Source organism: Phalacrocorax aristotelis, chromosome 17, assembly GCF_949628215.1.
Source record: "Phalacrocorax aristotelis chromosome 17, bGulAri2.1, whole genome shotgun sequence".
NCBI lineage: Eukaryota > Metazoa > Chordata > Aves > Suliformes > Phalacrocoracidae > Phalacrocorax > Phalacrocorax aristotelis.
This window is the reverse complement of record NC_134292.1, coordinates 1,067,509-1,091,558: the sequence shown is the minus strand read 5'-3', so window position 1 is coordinate 1,091,558 and position 24,050 is coordinate 1,067,509. Positions and strand designations below refer to the sequence as shown.

The window sequence follows — 24,050 nt, the reverse complement described above, 5'->3', positions numbered from 1 at the left end:
ACTGAGAAGAACCCCTAGGATTAGGCATTAGAAGACAGGAGCCGACCATTCATGGGGTCGAAGTGGCTGCAGAGGCAAGGTGCTGAAGGAGAAGGGGATTGAACATGCCAGGGTCCCCTCTGGGGCCCTGACCTTTTCAGATACATTTTTGTCTACTGAAGTCCGGGCAGTAGAATATGATCTTCTCTAGACCAAGAGAACCTGGCTGGCAGCTCTGAGCTTTTTGTTGGAAAAGCTGGTGCCACCCTTGCAGTCCTGAGCATGAATTCATCATATCCAGACACAGGTCTAAAGACCACACCAGAGCATTTTTTCCTTTAGGCATAGATCGAAACCCTTGAGCTATGCTTTCTGTTCTTCCTCCAGTCAGCTAGTGCTCCAGGCAGCAAAGCTAGTAGGTAGCTCAGGGGTTTGGGGGTGGTCTGGGGCTTCTGCTGTTTCACCTTCCTTTCTGAGGACCGCTGACCCTGAGCTGTAGTGGCACAGAGCACTTTATGAGAGACACTAATGCATCTTTGAGGCTACAACAATAAGAGGTGTTCTTGAGTCCGGCCCTACCCTCCACTAATTCACACTTAGGGACTAATCTCATAATACACTGAGAGACTAATGCACAGCTTGCTTATCATCAGATTCGCCAGCAATCCATAGCAATACCAGGGTAAAAGCCTCTAGCATTTCAGGTACCCTGACTATATAAAAAAGGCTCCTTTACTTTGTCCCCAGACAAAGTATTCTTTGTCTGGGGCCTTCTGTTCTGCCAGGACAAGGTGAAGTAGTCTCATTGTGAAGGGAAGTCAAGCTCTCAGGGCTTTAAAGGCTAAAGAGAGGATTGGGTCCACATCCCAGCTCAGGAGGCATTGCGTATCACCTGGGAGCGGTAGCCACGCACCACACCAAAAGATATTTTGCACCATGTCCCCAGTAGACACATCTTACCGACGCTACAGGAGTGAAATAAGTGTGTATTGTGGGTTTCATACTCTGTGTGACAAATAGATTTAATTTTTACTTCCTCTGCATTGCTAATAGCCATTAACTCTCTGCTAGTGGCTGAGAGCAGACTGGAGTCAGCCCCAGATGTGAAACATAGTTCAGATGGAGCATTGTTGTGGTACAACTGCCAGGTTAAGAATTAACACATGCCCAAAGAGGTGCTTTCATAGTATTATACCATTTGTATTCCATTAGTGCTCTACAACCCGGTCATGATCCCAAAACCCCATTGTGCAAACACTGAGTACAAGGGTATTTCCTATTCTGAAAAGCTTAGGACGTTGTCTTTTGTTCCGACCAACAGAACACTGGTTTTGGCTCAGGAGACCCAAGTTCAGACTCCTGTTCACTCAACTAGGTGTTTGACCTTGAGTAAGTTGCTTTGCCCTGAAGTGCTTTGACTTCTGCAAATATAAGGTGTAGATGGTCATGAAACTGCAGGGAGAAGATCTGGCAGACTCTGCAGTACCACCTGCGTCACCCTCCTGCCCCAAGGCCAAAGGAGTTCCGTTATTTCTGATATATGTGGAATGTGGAACCTATTAAAGACCTCCAAGGTGGAAAGTTTACCATCTCCTATACAATCTATGGCAGTTCTTCCCTGGCCTCACCATTAGATTTTTGTTGGGTTTTTTCCTCCAAAAGGCCATATGGAATTTCTCTTGCCTTTATGGCTTTTGGGAGATGCATCTCATGTTTTACTTTGGGCTTTCTGATTTTATGTGTTTGTGCTGTTCTTTTGTATGTGCGTGAGCCAGTTTCCATGTGTTTTAACTTGCTTCTTCTGTTTGAGATCAATAAAAGCTTCTGATTTAGCAGTTAAGTCTCTTACTTCACTTCCAGTTTTTCCATTGCCAGCTCTTCTTGACTCCTTTTCCCCTTATAATTTTCACATGAAATCTTACCTGCCAGTTCTCTGAGTTTATTGAAGTCCATTTTGTTGTTTTTATTTTGCTGTTCTTCCTTTCCTTAGAGCTTTGAACTCTTCATTTCATTGTCTCTCTTACCAAGTTACCTTTCATCCTCACATTTTCAATTAGTTTTTTGTAACAAAATATAGAAAACTGGATGCAAACTCATTTCCTTTGCTCCATCAGAATAGAAGATGTCACTACTGCCTTCAGAAATGTTCCAGTCCATCTGTGTTCCTCTGTCCTGCTTTCTGCACAGATAGCTGGGCACTTCAGATCTCTCAGTGCTGCCAAGTCCTGGGCTTTGGATATTTCCTCTAGAAGCTCAAAGGAAAAAAATGTTCAGTGGATCTTTTTTGGTGACCTAGAGCAGACATGCTGTGTTGCTTTCTGAAGTGCTTGCAGTCTTTAAGTTAGGTGGTAATAGCATTACCTGTTATGTTGATCTTACCTTCATTAACAAGTGTTGCTTTCCACGAGCTGATGATTTTTCCTCCAGATATTGGGAAAATATCCGGAGGAAATATCACCATATTTATTGGGATAATATCCTGCGGGATAATTGCAATAATTTCCTCAGATCCTTTGAGGGCAAGGATATGTTGTCATGCTGTGGACGATTAACTTAAAAATAACAGTTTTAAACATTTTTATTTGAAATGGAAATGTTCAGCTTATGAAGCGATGCTTCGAGAGACTCTGAGAAGCTGCAGTAGCCATTGGTACATCAATCCATATCCCTCTGATTCCAGGGTCTGGTATTCAGAAATCTTTCTTCATTCTCTCAGTTCTTAACCCTTGGGCATGCCATTTGTGGGGCACGGAGAGTACTAAGCTGTGAGGCCCTCTGAGTCAGTAACAGTTTCTCCTGGCGTACGCTGATTCAAGTGAGGCTGCAGAGAATTTTCTCTTTACTGTTTTCTGTTACCTTTTCTGGTTGATGGTCCTGCTCCTTCTGACTACCAGTGAGGTGGTTTTAGCCACTGAAACACCAGTGAAGGCTTTGTTTAAATCTTCCCCTGTACATGCATCCCAGCATGTAGCAAGAACGGACAGATATGTATGTTAATCCTAGTTAATGTATTTAATCTTCTGCGTTTATCTGTCTTTGCACTGGATTTCAAAACAAGGCCTAGTGAAGATCTTGGTTTTTGCAGTTGTAATGAGGCATATCTAATGAAGATGACAGTAATAAAAATAATAACAACAACTATTGCTTGCTAGCTCAGCAAAACAATAGTCACCTCCCTCTTTGTATGGGTATGGAGTCTCTTTCATGGATATATATTTTATCGGGTAAACTTTAGCCACAAGTTTACATCCTGAATAACGTGTTCAAAACTGTTTCAATGAATTAAGAGCCCAGGTTCCAATTAAATCAAAAAGAATGCAGCCTCTAGAGACTGGAGGTGGTGCCTGTATGAGGATGCTACCTAATTAAAGGTGTGAAGTCATTGACTATGAAGCACATCGAACCAGCAAGTGGATCTTACCATTCAAGGGTGGTAAAACCAGAGATATCAGAACCAAGGATTAGCATTGCTAGTCATGGTTGAAAGTGTAAATAACAGTTTGTAGTTTAGATAAGCTGACAATGTGTGTGTCTGTCTGTCATTGTTCCAAGTGCGATAGCATCCGGCCTTCCACATACCAAGTTTGAAACTGGGAAAGGAAAGACAGTGAAACTTCAAGGAAGTTCAGCTATGTTGTATGCTTAAATGTCTTTTTCCTTCTTTTAGCTCTCTGCCCTAATGTCATAAACCAGCGGCACTTGAGAACTCTGAATTACCTCTTTTACAAGAGATTTGTTGAGGTACGTTTCTGTATTGCGTGACATGGCTGTGAATGAGGCTTTTTGTTTCTTTTGCATTTTGAGTAACGTAATTGATATGATTGAAATGTTTGATAGTATATGAGCAAGTTTTCATTCTGATTATTATTGTATTGCATTATATAATTATTATTATATATTGGATCTGCCATTGGACCTGGTTTTTTCCTGTAAGTGAATAGTTTGCGCGTCCATTTGTATTCTAATGACTGGGTGTCGTGACTGCTCGGACCTGGATGCTTGCTCACCTCAGCATCCTCAGCGGTGCTTGGATGTGTAGGTAGATCAGGATACGGCCTCCATACATTCAGTTTCTGTCAGCCATCTCAAGTAAGCAGGAGCATACTAGCTAAAGAGTTTTTTGGTGGTTTTGTTTTGGGGGGGGGGTGTTGTGCGTTGGTTTTTTTTTAAGAACACCAGGTCTTAGGCTTTCCGCATTGATGGGTTCTTTGTAGGCACTTTGCTTTGGTAGTTGTGGCCTGACTGTGATAGATAAGGCCCAAACCTGCCACAGAAGCCTTTTTGTGCTAACAGCCTAGTTACTGCCTGAACAAAATGGTAGTCCTTTCAGCTCCTGAACAACTCTTTGAACTAACTTTACTTTTGTCCAGTCTCCAAATTCCCTTTGCAAATATTCTGGTACTTGTCCGGGTACGGAGGGCTTGTAGAAATAAGAAGATGCCATTAATTCTTTCTGAGGAGCAGGTTTCTAGCAGGCAGCTTGGAGGTTGGTTGTCTGCACATCACCTGATTATGGTTTCTCCTCCCCTTTCATGAGTGTACTGAGCCAAGCCGCTGCCCTTTGGATGCTCTTAGGCACGCTGCATTGGGGAGCACATTTTTATTCTTGCCAGCAGAACAGTTTTGGTGCTTCTCTTGATGGCCTGGCATTCATCATTATCCGGTGCCTGGAGACAGACTGTACCAGCTGAGAGTAAGTTTTTGTTCTGCCTGTTCTGGAAAAAACAGCTTGTACTTGCTGTATCCGGGTGTATCAGTTGGGCTGTGAAGGACATGGACCACAAGAGACTGAATGTTAGTGAAATATTTCAGTTTCTTGAACTTTGAATTATCAAGCTGTATTTGCCAAACGTGGAGTGGTGTTTCATCTGCAGTTCACAGAAGACTTTGTCCTTTTTTAAGAGAGTTTTAACAGAGACCAGCAGGTTGTTCAGTCGTTCCTACAGTACTATTGATCTGTCTTCAGAGAGCCAGTTTTCAGGAAATGAGACACCTCCTCCAGAAGTGTCTGTTCTTTTATTCAAAAAAGGATTCATTTGATGTGCTGACAGAAGAAGGCAGATGCATGCATTTTTAGTGATCCCCCATCCCCCGGTGCTTTGAATATGAAGATGGGGTTGAGTGGTGGTGATCTGATGACACCATTCTGGCACTGTCAGTTCTGCTTCCAAGACTTCCTGATCCATCAGTGAAGGCTTTGATCTGCCTTTCCCGCCTGCCAGATCCACTGACAGAAGACCTGGGGAGGATCGAGCATTTCAGCGTCCGGCATCTCAAAGCTTTAATGTTGGATGACATAATTGTAGGGAGCTTGGTCATCCACAGTGAGAGAGTAGAAAGCATTTGTCCAGGTGTATTTATTTAGCAGAGTGGAATGGATTCTTGAGCTGGTGTTCTGCTCTCTCTGGCCTTCCATTTCCTTTGTTTTGGAGTATTTGCTTGATTTAAAGTATCCAAGCTGGCCAGTTACTTCCATTAAGGTACATTTGGCAGCTGTTTCTGGACACAGTCCCTTCTTCTGAGAGCTCTTTGGTGTTCTCTGTTTACCATTCTCAGCTGTGTATGAGGTCTGGTTAAATGGCTCCTTTATCTCACTAGTATTTAAATTACATGCTTGTATATCTCAAAGATGTTTTCTCTGAGGCACTTACTCCCTGTTTGCTCTTGTACCTTTCCATAAAAGTGGCGCTAGCAATCACTGTTCCCTCTGCCAGGAGTGGGGGTGAGGCTCAGGCCCCGGTGGCTGATCACTCTCATGCAGCCTGTGTTCTTGGCAGAGTAGAGAGTAGGTCCCATCCCACGCTCCTCCCCAAGGCTGGCTCTGAACTACACTGGACTGGGGATATTAACTTATCAGTTTCCTTTCCCAGACCTCATGATTCCAGAGGATTTTTCATGACTTGGCTTTTAAAAAAAGTTTGTATTTTTGTATTCCGAAGGCTCAGCCTTGCAGATAATCCCTGAGATCACTTCCTTTCCTGGAGCCTGTGGGGATGGCTCTCCGCTGGGCTAGCTGTTGAGGTGAACAGTGTGTTGGGCATGTTACAAACCTGAGGTAAAGGCCACAGTAATGATCCATGTGTTCCACTAGACCACGGCCTGTTTCAGCTTTGGTCAGTGATGTCTCTGTCACTGCAAGAGCACCATGTGAGCTTTGAGGCATTCAGAAATGCTGCTGCACTTTGAGGAGAGTTGTTAGGTGATTAGTTTTCTGCAAATGAGTCCAGGACCCAGCTCCAGGTAATAATGAGGGTTCAGGCTACTGCTGGGTAAGGGCCTGCATTGCCTGTTTGCTTTGACTGCATATACATTTTTTTGTCTGATGTGCTGTAGGGTAAGCCTGAACTGTTGTCTGAATTACTTCATCTAAGCTTTGTTTTTCTGCTCTGCCCTGACTGGTGACATACACGAAGCAGAGGTTTCCCGTGTGCTCCAGAATGCATTCCTCAATCACCGTTGATGCCAGTGTGTAGGATGGTGTGTTAAATTTCAGCTTGTGCTGTATGTAACATTCTCCCTTTTCTAAGATGACTGAGAAGTAATTTTGTCTTTTCAGAAAACCATGACTCAGGAGAATTGGACAGATCATGTTCAGGTGAGTATGGATTTCCCTCTCCCATTTTCTGAGGGTTATTTGCTTAGAAGTTATTTTAACATGTACAGAATATCCAGCTCTGGATTCTGTCCTACTGTTATAATTTTGCACTTTCTCCTAACTTTTTAAGCATATAGCAAGATTGTACATGCAGGGAAGAGCAGTGAAGAAAATTTATATTTTAATTCCTGTTATGTGTTTAAAAATGCTCTAGTTTGGCTGGAGCATTTAGATAAGATTATCAAGTACATTCTTTTACTTTCATACACTTATCTGTAAGTGAACGCTACAAATATTTATGTTGATTAATTCTGAGGGGAAAAGAGAGTTCTCTTCAGGCAGCTAACAAGGTGTGTGAGTAAATAGGGACGAACGTTAGATTCCCTCTGCATGCTCCGCTCTGATCATTTTCAACAGGTTTATCAATTGACTGTTAGGTATTTTGATGTCTACGTCTTGTTCTGTAGGACACAAGTTATTTTCATAACACAGGAAGAGTGTAGCAGTATTTTTTTTCTTGGTCTATAAACAGGAGAGTTCAGGCAACTGTGTTGTGGCCTGATACTACAATACATACATAGGTGACAATGAAATATCAAGAAGTTCCATGGTGTCAAACCGTTAGTCATTATTTGTGTGTCCATGATATCCCTACGGAATTGCAACCTCACGGTGTTTGCTCCTTTTCCGTAACTGATCTCGGTTTGAATTCTGCAGCCGTTAAGGATTTCTGACCACTGCCTAGAGTCTTCCTTTGAAAATCCATTTGAATGGTCAGTGTGGGCCTTGCGTGGTAACAGGCCAACCCGACAACTAACGATCTCAGGCATTTGAGATCTTAGGCACTGTCTGCACACACCAGCAAAATGACTGAATTTTAAACGTGAGATGTTTCTTCTGTCTTTCATGGGTCAGCAGGAAAAAGAACAATTCAAAAGACATAAGGATGTGTTTTTTAAGGCGAGATCCTTGATAAAATGCCTAGCAGCACTTCATGGCAACTGTTAAACGTACTGAGTGTTTTTAGTAGTGGATATTCAACTTCTGAGTGTAGTTTATCATACCCATGCAAGAGACCAGACTCTGTGAGGAAAGAAAGGGATCTTGCCTCTTGAACGCAGTGATCTGATCCAGTGAAATAACTTTTCAGGGTTCCCTTTGATTCTTACAAGCTCAAAGTGCGGGTGCCTTGCTGGGTCAAGACCTGAAATGAGATCGGCCATGAAACTGTAGCAGACATCCTCGTCACAACTTCTGGATGTACTTTGGTGTACGCAGTGAAGGGGTTTCTGTGATGCTACGGTGAATAGTGGGGAGAACCTCCCAGTTAACATACAGGAATGCAGACTGCGTCAATCCCTTGTGGAGACAGGAAGCTTGGGGAGAGATGCACTCTGGAAAGTGCCGGTTTGGTGCCTGGTAGGGCAGTTCCCTAGAGAGCTCCCAGAGCTCAGCTGCAGAATGGGCTCTGGCAGAAGGTCACCTTTGCTCTCCCAACGGATTCAAAAAAACTTTGTATTTTCTGCATGCTGCCAACTTATATATTTTTGACAACTGTGTAATTATAACACGAGTAGTGCTTAAACTTGCCTGTTATCAGTCCTGACTGTTAGTGCTATCAGAGATTACTGTCTTTGGCATCACTTTAAAGCGATCAAAATCTGTACCTATACATCTGGAGGAAACCGAAATAATCACATGTGCAGGTAGGCTTCTGCTTCACATTGCTGGCAGCACGGCTGCGCTGAACAGAACTTACAAAGGAGGAATCTCTGAGCAGGTTTTGTTTTCTAGTGCAAAAACTAAAGTTGTCCGGGACTTTATTGTTTTTGAAAGATTGGACTTTACATGAGGGAAAGGTTCAGCTTTCCACTCAGAGCTTCACCTATGACCTGACATGTTTTGACCAAAAAAATCCCTTAGGCTTCTCGTGCCTAAAGACTCCAAAAGACTCCACAACGGCAAACTCTCAGTCAGGATTTTTTGATATTTTTTCGATTCTAAGTCCAAAGAGGTTGAAAGTCTTCATGGATCTAAAGCCAGTTTTTTGTTTAATTCTGTGCTGCAGCTGTAACAAGACTTAAATTATATACATATTGAGAGCCCTCGTGAAAGCGGTGTCTCTCCTTGTTCAGTGGTGCTGGCTATATCGTGTTTGGCATGGCGGGTGGTAGACATTTCTGGGCTGGTATTCCTTTTTGTTCACCCTGAGCAGTACAAGTACAGAATTTTCCTGTTCCTGCCCTGTGGGATGAATCGAAGGTGTGATCCTGACTGCTCCTACAAAAGGCAGAAACTCAGTAGTTAGTTGTGGGGCCAACAGAACCTGTTTCCAGCCCTGTAGCAAACTGGTTTTGCCCCCTCCACCTGCCAGTGCCTGCTCTGCTGTCCAGGCTGTGGCTGCGCAGGCAGGGATGGCAGCCGTAGGCAGGCAGAGGAGGCAGGAGGGAAAGCAAAGGGATCAAAACGTCTTCATACCCTAGGGAAACTGCCCTCATCACAACTGCCTGTTGGCAAGCCTGGTTAGCCTGGGAGGGGAGCTACGGTTTGTATTCTCTCCTCCAAGAAGCGATACCTGGAGGGCAGAGGGAGGGGAAGAGTACTCTTCTTGTACAGTGCCAGCTGCGTTGCTATTCATGTTTGCCTAACTGATTCTGAGCTGCATGGAAACACACAGGAGAGTGCCTGTCTTCACAAGCAGAGGGGAAGGTGTGTAGGATATTGATGGTAGATAGGCAGGAAAAAACAGAGGCAGGGCATGAGCCAATTGTCTGCTTTGCTGTGTGCCCTTCTGCTTCCATTTTTTGCATGCTTCATATTTTTCATAGCTTTAATCAGCTGCATAAAGATGGTAGAATTGGGTAGAGCCACCACAGAACAGCTGATCTATGACACTGGTCAGATGTGTTCAGGAAAGGTTGTCCTGCAGAGAGCACTTGGCCAGCAGCGAGAGGGGCTTATTGAATGCTGGTGTTTCCCTGGAAATTCTGCAGGACAAAATCACTTTGAGACTAAAAAGCATGGAAGGCGTTTTTTCAATCATCTGCCAAGCTTTCAGAAAGTGAACATATATAGAACAGTAACATGTAGGAGGAGCATAGCAGGGAAGCAACTCTGATTGCAGATGTCACCTCTACCAGTGTTTCAAATGTCAGCTAGTATCTGAGATACTTGCATGACGTTGGCAATACAACGTGGGACCTAGTGGGGAGCACTCCCTTTCAGGTGGCCGCTGGAGCCTGAGGACATCTCAAATAGCACCAGACACCTGTGTTTTGGTGACCTGAAATTCACCTGGTTTAACAGAGGGCTTGGGAACAGGAGGGTCTGGTATTTTGCTGCACCACTTTTAGCATGCAATATTCTCACTGGTGGTTTGGGGTGATCTTGCAGTTGTGCTCTTCTGGACTCAGCTTGGCTGATCAGTGCCAAGGCACCCATTTTGTGTGGAGTCACCCACACCCCTCAGGTCTGGTCCGTTCCACGTGGGAGCCGTGCCCGCCTATGCGAGGAGGAGAGAGCTGCCTGGGAAGCTCTGAGGCCCTGCTGCCGCCCACGGGAGCAGTCTCAGCTGGACGAGGAAAGGCGGGGGCAGTTGCACAGGGGGACTGACAGAACATTATGGGTATTTCTGAACAGTTAGAGCCCAGAAGGCACACACTTGCTCGATGATTCTAACCTCCAGAGTATTTTTTCAGGGAATAGTTTGGCTGCAGCAGAGCTCACCAGTTCATACAGTTTAAAATGTTATCTGGGGGTACTTTGGCCCAAGAAGTATAAGTGTGTTTATTTGGACTTCCTGCTATGAAATTCCTTCTCCCATGGAGCAGAACAAGGTGACGGTGCACAGCAGTGTAGTTCTTTGTTTGGGCAATAACTAGAATCAGTGTTGGACGGGGTCAAAACCGATGAGTTTGTTTAGGACTGTCAGTGTTATAATCACCTGTTTTACAAGGTGTCTGGGACAGTGAAGTGGTAGAAATGGTGCTTCCACTTTTATTGACCTCGAGCCAAAGAACCTTTTGTTGCTAAATCAAAATACTTTCTGTACTAGTGTTTGCATGGGGGAAACTGTCCCTTAGTTTCTCAAATGTAAAAATCTTAAACCCTTCCAAAACTAATGCTCAGAAAAAGCGCTGGTGTTTGAAAAGGTGTGTCTGGTTCTTTGGGCACTCCTCGTGAGTTGTGGCACATCGGCCAGCCCTTTTGCCAACTAATGGCTGAAACCACCCTGTCCTTCGTTTTGGCATGTGCGACTTGAGGGAAGGGTACAGGGATACAACACTTAGAAAAGTGGCCCTTGTCATTTTCCAGGCCTCTGTTTCGCAGTTACTCCGTCTGCTCTGGTCTTGCATGAGAATGAAGTAGATGAACCCTGGAGCCAGCTGTTCACCATGTTCAGCGTTGGGAGAGACTGCAGCTAATCTCTCCTTCTCCAGCTGTGAGAATGAGATAACTTATTTATTTTTAAATTTCTGACCATGAAAATCAAACGCCGTGCCAGCTCATTCTCTGGGTGATCAGGGGTGAGATGCTAGTATTACGTAGCAAATGAAAAATAACTCTAGTTCCACTAAAATTCTAGGGTTGTTATGCTACTTTACAGATAATATTCAGAAATCTGCACAAACAGAAGGTATAAAAGTAAAGTGCCCACCGTTATGTGTAATACATTTGAAAAACTTTGACAGTTCCTGGCCCTTAATAGGTGTAAATTATCTTACACTACAGCAAGGAGTTGATGTAATCTTATTTATTTATTTAACCTGTAAATTTCTAAATAACAAACATCCTCAGTGACTGATGCCAAGATCCTAATGTACTCTTTCTGTACAGAACCATTTTGACCTCAATTAAAATGTAACTACCTCTGGCATAAAATGTCGTAGCTGTTATGCTCAAGGAGGTAATTTTTAAGGGGAATTTAAAGGGCAGAATGCAATTATTTTTTTTAAGTTTTTTTTGTGGCCAGAGCACCTGGCCAGTAATCCTGCTCTGGGGAACCTTTAATAAGGACAAGAGGTCAAAAAGGCCACTTTGCAAATATCCACATCTAGTGTCTGTCCCTAGGACTCCTGAGTTTAGGCAAACTTTAAAATTGACTCAAGATTGTTTTGAGTACAGCAAGATCCTTATAGTGTAAGGAACTTAATATCTGTAGAGAATTAAGCAATCTGTGCAATGCAAATAGGAATGATATTTGGGAGGTGATTAATAAACAGCATGTCTTTTGGTATAAGGCTGCATGTCAGATTATCTTTTGCTCTGTGTTTGAGTGAACTGTTTATTTAGGGATATAATGGATTTCATCACTCAGATGTCAAATCTAGACTGGCTGTTTTCCTGGAAGGTAGAAACCAAAACTAGTTTTACCAGCCGTTGTGTGGAGTCCCTTGATGGTATTTATGGCCTCTTTTTTAGCAGGAAATTAGAACCAGTGGGTGATTGGTTTTGTTCCTTCTGGCCTTAAAAGTCTCAGGGAGGAATCATCAGCTGAAATAAATTGTCATGGTTCTACTAGTGTTGCTGCAGCGGGGTGCTTGAGCTGAGGAGCTGTCCCACTTGAGCCTGGGTAGCTCCGACTGTGGCTGTGTATATAAATATGCAGGAGCTATTCCCTGTCTCTATTTTGCCTGCAGTTTGCCTGTTGAGCTATCTGCAGAAGAAAAGCATTTATCTTTCCACAACTTTAAGCAGGTTCCTAACAGCTGCTGTTTAAAAAAGAGAAGATTTTTTTTTTTCCTTTCCATTTCCCTTTTGCAAAATAGATGGTATTTAGATCTGGACCAGTGACAGGTTTAAGATCTGGTATCCGTCTTGTGAAACCAGGATTGAGGGAATTGCTTTGTATCAGTTGAGAACTGGCAGTCTTTCTTCCCCCAGTGTCCACTTGTTGCTCCCATTGCTCCTTTCATTCCTCTTCCTGCATTTTGTCCCCTGTTCAGGGGCTGACCAGAAACTCAGTGGTGGTGGGAGTGTTTTGGCAATCCCTCTGCTTTTGCCCCATGCCTTTTTCTTTAGATTTACTATTCTTGCTGGAGGTCTCTGGGGAGAGCATATAGCCACAATGTGATGTACAAGTATATTGTACCTAAGGGAATATTAAGCCATGGAAAAACTAAACAATAAAAGTAGCAGGCGAAGTACAGATTTCCTTCTATTTTTCAGTTCGGTTTGTAAATGGTGTCATATACTTATTGATAGCTGAAATAACATCAGAGTTGCAAGGCAAAAGGACTTACTGATGTGGAAGATGCAGAAAACAGGCACATCTTTGATTGTCTCAGGAAAAGCATAACATAATTCTTCAGTTACATTCTCCTTTCTGGATAGAGAGCAGTAAAACATGCATCTGTACTAATGAAGTTAGCACTGTTGCTCTAAAAGAAATGGGGACTTCTCATTTAACAAACCCACAGCTGTTGTGGGAGAAATACATGGGAAAAGCCAAACATGCCGTGTGTTCCATGCCTTCCTATTTAAAGAAAAGTCTATCAAAGGATGATACACGGAGTTAAATGTAAATATCTCCATATACCTCCTGCATGGCTTAGAAAGGATTATTTTGTGTAAGACCTGGAGGGCTGGTGTGCCTAATGCTAATTACGGTAGTTTTATTTATAACCCTGCCGTTTCTAGATAAATTGTGGTTACACACAAACGTAGTAATGAATTCTGGTGGAATTTTACAGGAGATACAATGAAGCTAAGAAAAACTGCCATGTTTTCTGCACTATCTACCAAATTGTCAAGAATGTCAAAAGCATTTTAAAAAAATCAGCCAAAAATTTCTCTGGAGTGATGGAAGATGTGTTTGCTCAATAACTTTGGAAAATCAGCTCACATTTACTTAAGTGTGGATCTACAGGGCCATGCTCTGGGGATTCAGCAGAAACTTATGGGAGCTGAGCGTCTGTCTTCTGCTTCAGCGAAATATTGGCAAGAAATTCCTTTGAAAGCTCAGAACCCCAGTTTAAAAGTTGTGGACAAAAACCCTTTATGTGCAGACATATTAAGTACTGGAGAGTGAAGAAAGGAAACTGGAGAGAACACACTGGGGAAAAAAAAAAAAACCTTTAAATTGTTTTGGTACGTTAGAGATGCTTTCTGACCTTAAACCCCCTGCAACCAGACGGGGCGAGCTTGCTGCTAAGCAGTATAATTACATTTCTGTCACCAGCATGCATTCATTTGAAAGCACAACTTAATCAGAAAGAGATTTGGTATGGTATAAAAAAGAGGCTAATTGGCTTATGGCTGTAGGTTGAGAGGCCAGTATTAGGTTAAAGAGTTAAGAGCATGAGCAAGTGGTTAGACTGAACTGACCGGTTCATGTCATGTTCCCGGTGGTATGTTTAATTCAGCCAAATCGGAGAAGCATCTTAGGAGAGGGAAGCAGGAGAGGAAGGACTATCATACAAAACTTCATAGGATCCTGTCAGACATACGAGCACCTTAAAAGCTGTATCAGGAGTCCACTATAGTAGTTTCCAGGATACCTGTTACTGACTCCAAACTGCATCGGCTATAGGATTGTATGCCACAAAGTAAAGATGGGGACAGCCTCACTTAAAACAAGCAAATCCTCATGTTCCTTTTGCTCTAGGACAAAGGGAACCCTCTCAAAAGCACTGACATTGGCCTCTCCAGCAGAAACGGGGAAGGGCAGAGAGGATGGGACATGGAATGTGCCTGCTAGCACAGAAGAAGACAATGTGCTTGCTGCTTTTTTAAAAGTGGGAAGCAAATAGGTCATCAACAGGGCGCTGCATGTATTCTGCGGGTGGGAGACAACTCCTGTTTGCAGCTCTGTGGCGTGAGACCGCCATGCTCTTGCCCTGTGCCAGTTTCTGCGTGCTCGGGGACATGCAGATGTAGGGGGCTTCGTTTGCCCAGTTTTTCTAAAGTCTTAAAACTTCTACATATTCACACATGTGCACAGATCCACTCACATTCTTATCCGGTCAGCAGTAAAGCCACCCGGTCATTCGAGAATCGTCCCAGATTATTTAAAAACCCTGCAATTGATCGGTACCTGTCTGAGCGCTTCCATGGGTAGATACTGGATTCTGAAGGCCCGTGCAAATCAGCTGCCTTGCACAAAGATGGTCGGGCTATTTGCAATTGATAGTTTGGCTGATTTAGGCAATCCTGACTTTTAGGCAGGATTAGTTCACCAGTTCCCTGCCAAGAAGAGAACCGCATAAACAGAGGATTGTTTAGAAACAAAAAAAGTTCTTGACAGAGAAGTCATGTAAATGGGAAGAAACAGGAAACTAATCTTCCCTTGTTCGCTCTGAAAGAATGCATATCTCTGAGGAATGTTGTAATTATGGATTTAGGAAATCAGTCCAATTTGCCAGGGTGTGAATTTCAGAGTTCAGTCAACCCTGGCAAGCATTTCTACTTCAGTACAAAAACCACCAGGAGTTTAAATGTACCAAAAGAGATTAAAGGAGAGAAAAATCTACTGCCAAGCTTTGCTTTTAGTAAAGATCCTGCAAGGATACTTATTATTGCTTTGGCTGTGAGCCAGATGAGGTTTGTGCATAGTAAAATAGAAATAAGTGGTAACCTGGGTTTTTCCTGTGGGCATCTATTTTTCATAGACTAATGATGGGAAGAGTTAGTGCTCCTGAGCAAGTATTTCCATCGTCGAGATTTTTGCTTATTCACTTTGAAGACTTCAGTAAATAGAAAAATGTCCCCTGCTGGGGGAATGCCACGTTAGCATGTTCTTAGAGAGAAAAGAACCTAAACCCAAGTTCCTAACTATTCTGAAGCAAGCCTGGGCTGGAACAGATCGATAAGCAGAGCAGAGCTGGGGAGAGTGCTAGGTGTGAATACAAGGCACAGCGAGACTCAGGAAGGTGAGTGAAATAGCCCATGGTGCGCATTGCTGACAAGCCCCAGCACGGCCTGCAGAAGGGCTTTCAAAGGCAGGTCATGAGCACTCACAAACCTGCTTAGAAGTGAAGCAGCAGCAGCAGCAGCAGAGAAGAAACCTAAGAAGTCTGATATCAGTGAAGCTCAGGGCTGGGTTAAAAAGAAAGCAAAGAAATTAGCTTGCTGCTTTTCTTCTTTGGCAGTGAACACAGGAGATTTTAGGTTAATTCCACTTCAGAGCTTACAGGCCTTTTAATTAAGGTGGTGATACGAGTGAGAACCTGGAGCTCTTTGATGACCAGTCTTTCATGCACCTTTTTCTACAAGAAAAGTGCAGGTCTGAGGGGAATTGCCGTGCACCAGGAATAAATGCAGTCAGAGTAAGGGTGCATCCTGTACAGGAGAACCCCTATAGAAAGCTGTTAAAATAATCCAGAGCCAGGACCAAGTAACAGGAGTTTCCTGCCTTGTTGCTTGGCCTCATAACTTGGAGTTTGACCTGAGCAGGGAGAATGGAGTGGGGAGAGAACGAGGAAGAGGTTTCTGAGGCTCTTCCCCATCTGAAGACCCTTCCTCCTGGAAAGTCTGTCTCGGCCATGTGGAGCTGGTACAGGCTGGACCTGAGCAGCAAATCCTCCCACACCACTGGGGAGTAAATGTGCTGGAATTCCATGACGTTTTGGAAGGGAAGATGGAGCTCATGAACTCTCTTATGTTCATGACTGGGTATGGGAGCATTTAGTTGAGTATTTGGTTAACTGTGTACCGGTTTGGGTCATCGGGGTTAACATTACGGCTATCCAAAAGGAATGGGAAGGCGTCATGGTGGCTTCAGCTCATGTACATCCTGACAGACCAATTAAGTGTAATTCTGCAAGTTCATTTAACAGCAGCAGTGGAGACACAGCAACAGGGGTTTCATTCCTGCGGGCTCTTCCTCTTTACACATCTGCAGCTCTCGCAGTCCTGTAGTGAAGCAGTGCTCTAGTTCTCTGTTCCTGTCCCGCATGCTGTCGCTCTCTGGCAGCGTGCGGCTGTCGCTGCAGTCCCTTGCTGTGCTTCTGTAGCTGGAGTGGCGTTCCTACAGACAGATCTTGTAGTACGAGTGGATGTCATACACTTCTGCTGAGTTGGATTTTAGAATAATCACATTTGATAGTAATCCTTCAGGCAGCCTTTTAGCTTAATAGAAAGTGTTATATATTTCTCACGCGCGCTTCCATGCTTGAAGACCAAAATAGAGTTATGTAATGGTGACCTTTGTAGGAAGTTTATGAAAGTACTTGGCAACTGTATAAACCTCCTTAGGCTTGAGACTCCAGAGAAATGTTGTTGGGTCACATGAGGACCAGGCTCGGTGAACCTCAGCAGCAGTGCAGGTCACCTAATGCGTAGTATATGATGGGAGCCCTCACTTTCGTAAACTGGAGAGCACAATTTGCTATTTGCCCCAGTGACACTTTGTTCGTGTGTGCGTGACATAATGACAAAAGGCAGATAGATAAATGCTACTTCAAAATACACTAGGAAGATAAGGGTTGCCAGTTTGTCTTCAATGAACTGTGTTATTGGACTTAGACAAAGCATCTACTGTGATAAGTGACATACTACTTTGTGCTCTGAAAGAGTTTGGCCAATTTCCCCATCCTCATTCATCTTCAGTCTTGCCAAGTGCTGGAATGCTCCCAGAAAATATCTCCAGCCTGCCATCGTGGGACCAAGAGGTGTGAGAAATCTGGAAGCGTATCAAAACTGTGTGGCTTATGTATTCAGAACAAGTCCTTGGTTCTGTGCTGATCCCGGGGATGAATAATATTCAGCAACTCTGGGACCAGGGTTAGAATTCAGAAGATGCCTCTGTAGCGATTGTGAGAAAAGGGTTTCAGGGAGAAGCACAGACCCTCAGGACAGACGTTACACTGAAGTGAAAGAAAAAGAAATTATATCTTAAAAAGCAAGTAGGGTGAACTTACCTTAGCCTGTTTGTTAAGGAATTGTAATTTGGCTTTTTTGGATGTCATGCAATTATTTCTCTCTCCAAACAATGGTTATTTTACTAGGGTTAGCTGGACTCTATAGCTCATTAAAGACACATATCTATGACATTCCCTGAACAAGCAGTGGAGGGGAGAACAAGGTGAATGCATCCTGGTGTTGCATATCTGCATACCTGGAGTTGCTGCGGGATGTAGTTGAGGAAAATGGGTTAACTGTGGGTTAAAATAAAAGGAAGAGTTCTGATCTTCCCACGGGGAAAGTCCTCAGAGCGTCAGGCTACACCTACACTGCTAAACAAGACCATGAACTGATCTGTGACCCCAAAGGCAAGTGGCACTGGCTGACTCGTACCAACATGGCCACAGGCTGCCTTCCCTCCTGGGAGATTTGTCTGAAGTCCACAGTGCCAGGAGCAGAGGGGCAGGATCCCTTCATTAATGCCATTCTGCAAGCGCAGCAGCAGTGGCTAATCAGACAGTAAAAGCCAATTTTTCAGGACAGCTTTTAAGTGACTGCGTTTGTATGCTGGTGGGTAATGTGATTCAGTGTCAGTGCTGAGCTTTACCATCTTATAGATGCATTGTGGTGCCCTCTTTACTAAATCCTCCCACGTCCCGAAGCATCAGGGGGGATTGCATGCCTGAGAGTTTGGGGCAATGTTGTGGTAGAGTATTACACCTTTTCTGTTAAACCTCAGTTTCTGTGTGGGCTTGTGCCTTCTCCAGCCAAGAAACATGGATATCCATGTTCTGGTCAGCTACTGAAGTGATATCTGGTAATGATCGTGTCAGATTCACTAAGTTAAATTGCTGTGTGCTGAGCCTTTCATCTCTGGAGTAGGAAGTGTCATGTGCCCTGTGAAGCGGAGCCGTTGCCAGCAGACAGTTTTTATCTGTTATGTTACTCCGTGAGTTGGGTGAAGGTTGTATGAAGGATGTCTAATCCTGTGTTTAAAAAATGTCTCAACCTCTTGCTTAATATTTTTTGAAAATACTCTCTCTTCAGATCTGACTGAAAGTAGAGCTCATTCTTTACCTCTGCTGTATACCTTCTCTCATCTGTGGCAGTACGAGCAGATTTTGGAGACATGATGACTTCATCTGGCGAAGATGAATGACTTCCCTCAGGGGCTGCCTGACAGAAATCTGGAAGGAATTCCAATGCAGGAAATGTATTTGGATCTCTGTGCAGTATTGTTGAGCGTGATCAGGACCATCCTGTATTCTGCATAGATGAGATCCTGGGTGTTCTCCGCCCGGGAGGTGCTTGGAACTTGAAAGCAGCAGTCACTGCAAGAAGCTGCCTGTCTGTGTGGCGACGAGTCTCGGTGCTGGGGAATGCACAGCAGTGCTAATCACAGAATCAGAGGCTAATTTCAGTTTGAAGGAGCCTGTGGAGGTCTCTTCTCTGCCCTCCTGCTCAACACAGGGCCAGCTTAGTTAGACCAGCTGTTGCAGGGCCCTGCCTGGTTCCACAGCCCCTCTGGACCTGGAGCAGTGTTTACCCACTCTCACTGTCACCATTTTTTTTTTTCCATTAGGCCTGGCTGGACTTCCTGGAAGGATCTGAGTCCATCTTCTCTATGGTCCCCCATGATAAAATTGAAGAAAGCAATTACATTCCCCTATACCTCCTAGCTTAGCCTTCCCTAGGCTGAACAAGGGCTGCTCCCTCAGCCCCTCCTTCCACATCAAGTGCTGCAACCCGCTAACTATCTCAGTGGGTCTTTACTGAACTCTCTCCTAATTTTCAGCATCCCTTTTACACTGGGTTGCCAAAAATAGGCACCGTGTCCGGGTGTGGGCAGAACAGAGTCCCCTCTGTAAACACATCCCTCGGCCTGCTGGCAGCAATGTGGCTGGCGGGGCAGTCAGCAGGTGAATTTTAACAGACGAGCTATACGTTTTTTTCCCTTCTGGCTGCCATTTGGTAGTGGTGTCTGGACTTCTGAACGAGAAATTGTGTTGGCAAGATTGTGGGAGCTGCAGAGAGAAAAATGGAGCCAGATGGGTCTCCTCACACAATATTGTCCTAGCTGCTCATAACGAGCTAGCAGCTTCATTCAGGTCGCCCAGGAACAATAAGCTCCTTGTGAGGATCCCCAGTACAGCAGCAAGTTGGCTTTAAGAGTTGCCTTTGCCTTGATCCGTTTAAGTGATATTGTAAGTTAGACTCCTCTGAATTGCCTTTTGGAAGAGCTGATTGCATGGGGAGACTGGGAAGCTGAGTCTCTTGATTCACAAAGCTGAAGCTAGGTAGTGTGAACATGCCCCAGGGAGCCACATTGCCAAAGCTTTGTTGAAAGAGAGAAGAAAGACCACTTCCCTGCCATTGATGTGGTAATGGCCTCCAGAACACTGAAGTGTGGCTCTGTCAATGACGCACTGATCGCTATCTGAAAGTCAGTCTTCTGGGATGTGAATGGAGGCTATTTTGTTCTTCTTCAGTTCATAAATTAGTGCATCTGAGTAGCCAGTGCCTGTGAGCCAGGGAACAGCTCAAGTGGTGAGAAAGCATGGCTTTTCTCATGCTCTGTCTGTGTGCGTTGGCCATGCCTGAGTGGCCTGCTGCTTTTACAAGAAACCCTGTTCTTAAGTGAGTGTGGGTAAAATGGGCATCTTTTATCTGAGTGCCATCTATGTAGGATATCCAGAAGTCAGGATCCCCCCTCTCTCATAGAACAGGCTGTGACCTGGTCAGAGCTGGCGCTGATGCTCCCAGCTCCAATCTCATGCATAAAGGACTTCCCTTCAATGACATACCAGTGGTGACATACCACTGCGGCACCTCTCCGTATAGTACAAATGATGCTAACTTCAAACAGAAATCCCGAGCACAAATAAAATAAAGTGACAATAAAACTAACACAGTAGGATGTTCCAGGGAATCTTTAAACAAAAGTGTCTGCCCAGCACCTGCAGCACTGCAGTGAATTTAGAAATGCTGTTGGTGTTCTCCACCGCTTACAGCGGTTTTGTCCTTTCAAGTCCAGCTTTCTTTTTCTCCTTTTAAAGTTGTTGGCTCTAAAATATTCTACTTGACATTTTCTCTACACTAGCAGGATTTTTTTTGTTGTTGTTGATTCTGGAAGCACTTGAGAACAGGGGAAATTGGCCAAGTCATTCAAAAGTTAAATTAAAATCTGACTCTGCAAATAGCCAGTGTCACTGGTGTGAATAACTTGACTCTCCAGTAAAAGATGCTGAGGGAACGTGGAGAATCGTATCGAACAGAAATGCGACTTAACACATCCAGATAAGAGTAATCTAGGTTTGGCTAGGGTGTCTTCCAAAGAAGATATCGGATATTTGGATCCAAAAATATTGATAGCGATGGAGGAATTGCTGACGCTGTGGGTTAAGATGAGGACGTTCCTAAGCTTGCTCAGCATTGGCTGTTGTGAGCTTTGTAAGACATTCGGCCGGGTAAGAACAGGATTTACGGGTGGGTAATCTGCAGCAGTCATTTTGGAAAGCTTTAATCATGGGTTATTGTTGGTGTCCATAGGTTTTTGTGTGCACCTATGGATTAAAGAACGTATGATATGTCTAGAATTCAGAGAGGGATGTAAACAAGCCTCATGGCACATATAATCTTCTCCTGCTTGGAGGTGCTGCTGATGTTGATCAGAACAACTGTGCCAGTTTCCTCTTGAAAAATGTTAATTTACTGAAAACGAAATACATGAAATGTCATCCCTAGTGAAACATTTGTCTCTGTATCTGTGCCCACATCTTCTGGGGCCAAAGTTTCCACATTCTTGCTTCTTGCAAAGCTGTTGCGGTGGCAGCCTTTCCCCTTTATAGCAATGTTGGGTTTTTTCAATAAAAAACAAACAAAGCTATTTTCCATTTCAGAATGCAAGATGTAATATCTCTGGAGAGATTAACCTTCTTTTCAGAGTTGTTTTTGTGGTTGAAAGAATAAATCTGTTATCGTTAAAATAATAAAAAAAAGAAAAGTCTGCACCTCATTATTTCCAGAAATAAAGCTGACATAATGAGATTTATTAAGAATTTACTTTGGGTGAACTGAAGAGAGATCCAACCCCAAAGACTTTGTGTTCTAGAAAAAAGGCAGAAAGACAATAGGATGGACACAGGGGAAGCTAAAAGAGGGAATTGCTCTCTGATGTTAATAAGAAAATATGTTCTTTTTGGGAAGGACTCTGAGAAGTGGCTTGGCAAACGCGGCAGGAGGAGTTATTCAGACCTCTTTCATGTGCTAGGTGCTTGTCTGAGCTCAGGCGCGTGAGGCAGAGATGTGAGAGATGCACAAAGTATCAGGACTGGCATGGCTGGGGGGAAAGATTTGGGCAGAAATGTAAAGGGCAAGAAGTGTTAACATGATAGCTTATCCTTCCCTGCTCTGCCCCTTCCGCTGGTTCCCTCTCCTGCTTCTCTCCTGGAACTGAGCCCCTGGTTAGCTGCTGGACCCTGTCCTGCTGACACTGGCTCCTTGCTGTGCCACCAGCCTCCTAGGAGCAGCGGTACAAATATTCCTCCACATATCCATGAGAAGAAATGTGATTTGGCAATTGGCAGAGTCCCAGGGGTGCAGGCTTAGTGCTGAGGCAGCAGTTTTTATGAGCAGGCTGGCTTCTCGGGTGCACTACCTGGGATGCCAAATTTCTCTGTGGCTTTTCTTCCAAGCATCCACCCCCTCCTGCACCTCTGTGGGGTGGGTCATTCTTTTTTTCTTTTTTGCTTTCTTTTTTCCTTCCCTTTTACCTTGGGGCCATCAGCAGGTTTGTTTCCTGATCTCTGTGCAGGGTGTCTGCTTTGAAGACAACTTCTCACCTTTTAGTTACTTAAAGAATGTGAAGAATGAGGCCCGCTGGCCCCAGCCTACAAGCCAGTCGGGCTGTGTTTGTACATGCAGTGGAGAAAGCAAGGTGCCTGCAGTCCCTGGGAGCAGACTGTGACCCTGCAAGCACCGCTCGGTGGGCAGCAAAGGAGAGATGGCATGTGCGGAGGGCGGGGATGGACTTTAAGTGCATAGCTGAGCATTTCACTACACTGAAAAATACTCATTGGTAGCGCCAGCAGCAATATAGCCGTATAGCTACAGATCCTGCTCCACCATGTAGAGTTTTAACTTGTTTTAGCAATTAAGTTTTCTTAACAATATTAACTTCTGAGGCAGAGCTATGAGTAAATCAGTCTGGCAAGAGGAGCGAGTTGTTGATCTGGCTGAAGTGGCTCTGGGATATTTGCAAACGCAGGTGGGTTGGCTGGGCAGGAGGGGGTTATTCCCACCCCCGTGTAGCTACCGTGACTGTTGGGGTCACTGTGTTCGTATTTCTTCTTACAACTGTACCCACTGACAGGGTGAGCAAGACAAAAGAGCTTTGGTGAATCCAGCTGTCACAGTGGAGACTGTTATGGGCCCTACTTGTCTGCTGTGCCCCTTGCCAGTAGCTGCTCCCTCATGCCAGGGTGGGCAGCGTGCCGTACTCCAGCCACTCCGGCTCACAGCTGGGTATTTGGGCTTAAACCACAGGCAGTCGTGAGTTTGTACATGAGCCCCCAGGCTCTGCAGTGTGCCGAGGCACAGGCGCAGCGTGCTGAGGCACAGGCACACATTCGCTTCTGCCAGAAAACAACCGGGAACGGGGAATGTCCTAAACTGTCCTCCCTGTTTGCAGGTGCGTGTAACACAGGCTCCTGCAGCGACACTTGAGGTCGTTGTGTTTGTCCGTATGGCTGAAGCAATAATCCAGTTGTCACGTCCACAGAGGCCTTGAATAGACACAAAGGGAGACTCAAAGGGAGGAATTTCTTGCACCCAACCCTAGTTCTTCACAGCTGGAGCGAGCTGCCCTGGATTCCTCTTATGATCAGTGGGGATAAAGTGGGACTTTCAGAGCACATTTGGTACGACCTACTTCCGACACAGGGTGACACCACTCACACCCTGGGCCCATCCGCAGTGCTGGCTGGGCTCGTGCGGGTTGCGCTGGGTGCCTGGCCGCACAGGGTGCCGTTGCATGTTGCTGGAGGAGGGACCTGCGCCCCTGTTTTTGCAGGGGTGTGTGCAGGCGGGCTGTAGGCCGATGAGCGAGCCATCTCCTTGCTGTGAACACCAAAGTCTGCTGCTCAGGAAAGCTTTGCTGATGTGTCCCACCTGTAACCCATGTGTGACTGGCAAACCTAATTACCTGTGCAAATACCCGCAAGGCTGGAGGAGGCCCCACGCTACTGTCTTACCTGGAGAGAGACTAAGCCATCCAACTGCCTCTCCCAGGACATCAGGCCACAGCATCACTTCAGGGCTATGTAGAGGCACAAAACGGGACTAAACCAATCCAAACTCTTACCCCTTCTGTAATTACCCATTTAATAAACCCAAAAACCTTTACTGTCTGGTCAGTCTCTGGTTCTGATTTTGCTTAATATAATCAGTATCTGAGCAAATAACACGCTAGTCACCAGTCAGGCTAGCTGGTATTGTTTTACTCTTCTTTCTCTGTGCTGTACCTGCAAAGTGGTATTCCCTGAACAAACAGCCATGCTGTCTAGGGGATGCAAGTACCCTGACGAGCTCTCGGCTAAAGTATGTGCTCTTCACCTCTTGGCAGACAAGTGCAGCA

General features: G+C 44.7%; 1 protein-coding gene across 26 annotated transcripts in view; it reads left to right on the top strand.

Moving 5' to 3' along the window:
* EXD3 (exonuclease 3'-5' domain containing 3) overlaps positions 1 to 24,050 on the top strand; it is a 301,170-nt gene that overhangs the window by 120,359 nt on the left and 156,761 nt on the right. For all 26 annotated transcript variants that reach the window (XM_075112170.1, XM_075112169.1, XM_075112177.1 and 23 more), the window contains 2 exons: positions 3,647 to 3,720; positions 6,536 to 6,574. In XM_075112170.1, the coding sequence (XP_074968271.1) occupies positions 3,647 to 3,720; positions 6,536 to 6,574 (113 nt within the window). The remainder of the gene's footprint in view (positions 1 to 3,646; positions 3,721 to 6,535; positions 6,575 to 24,050) is intronic.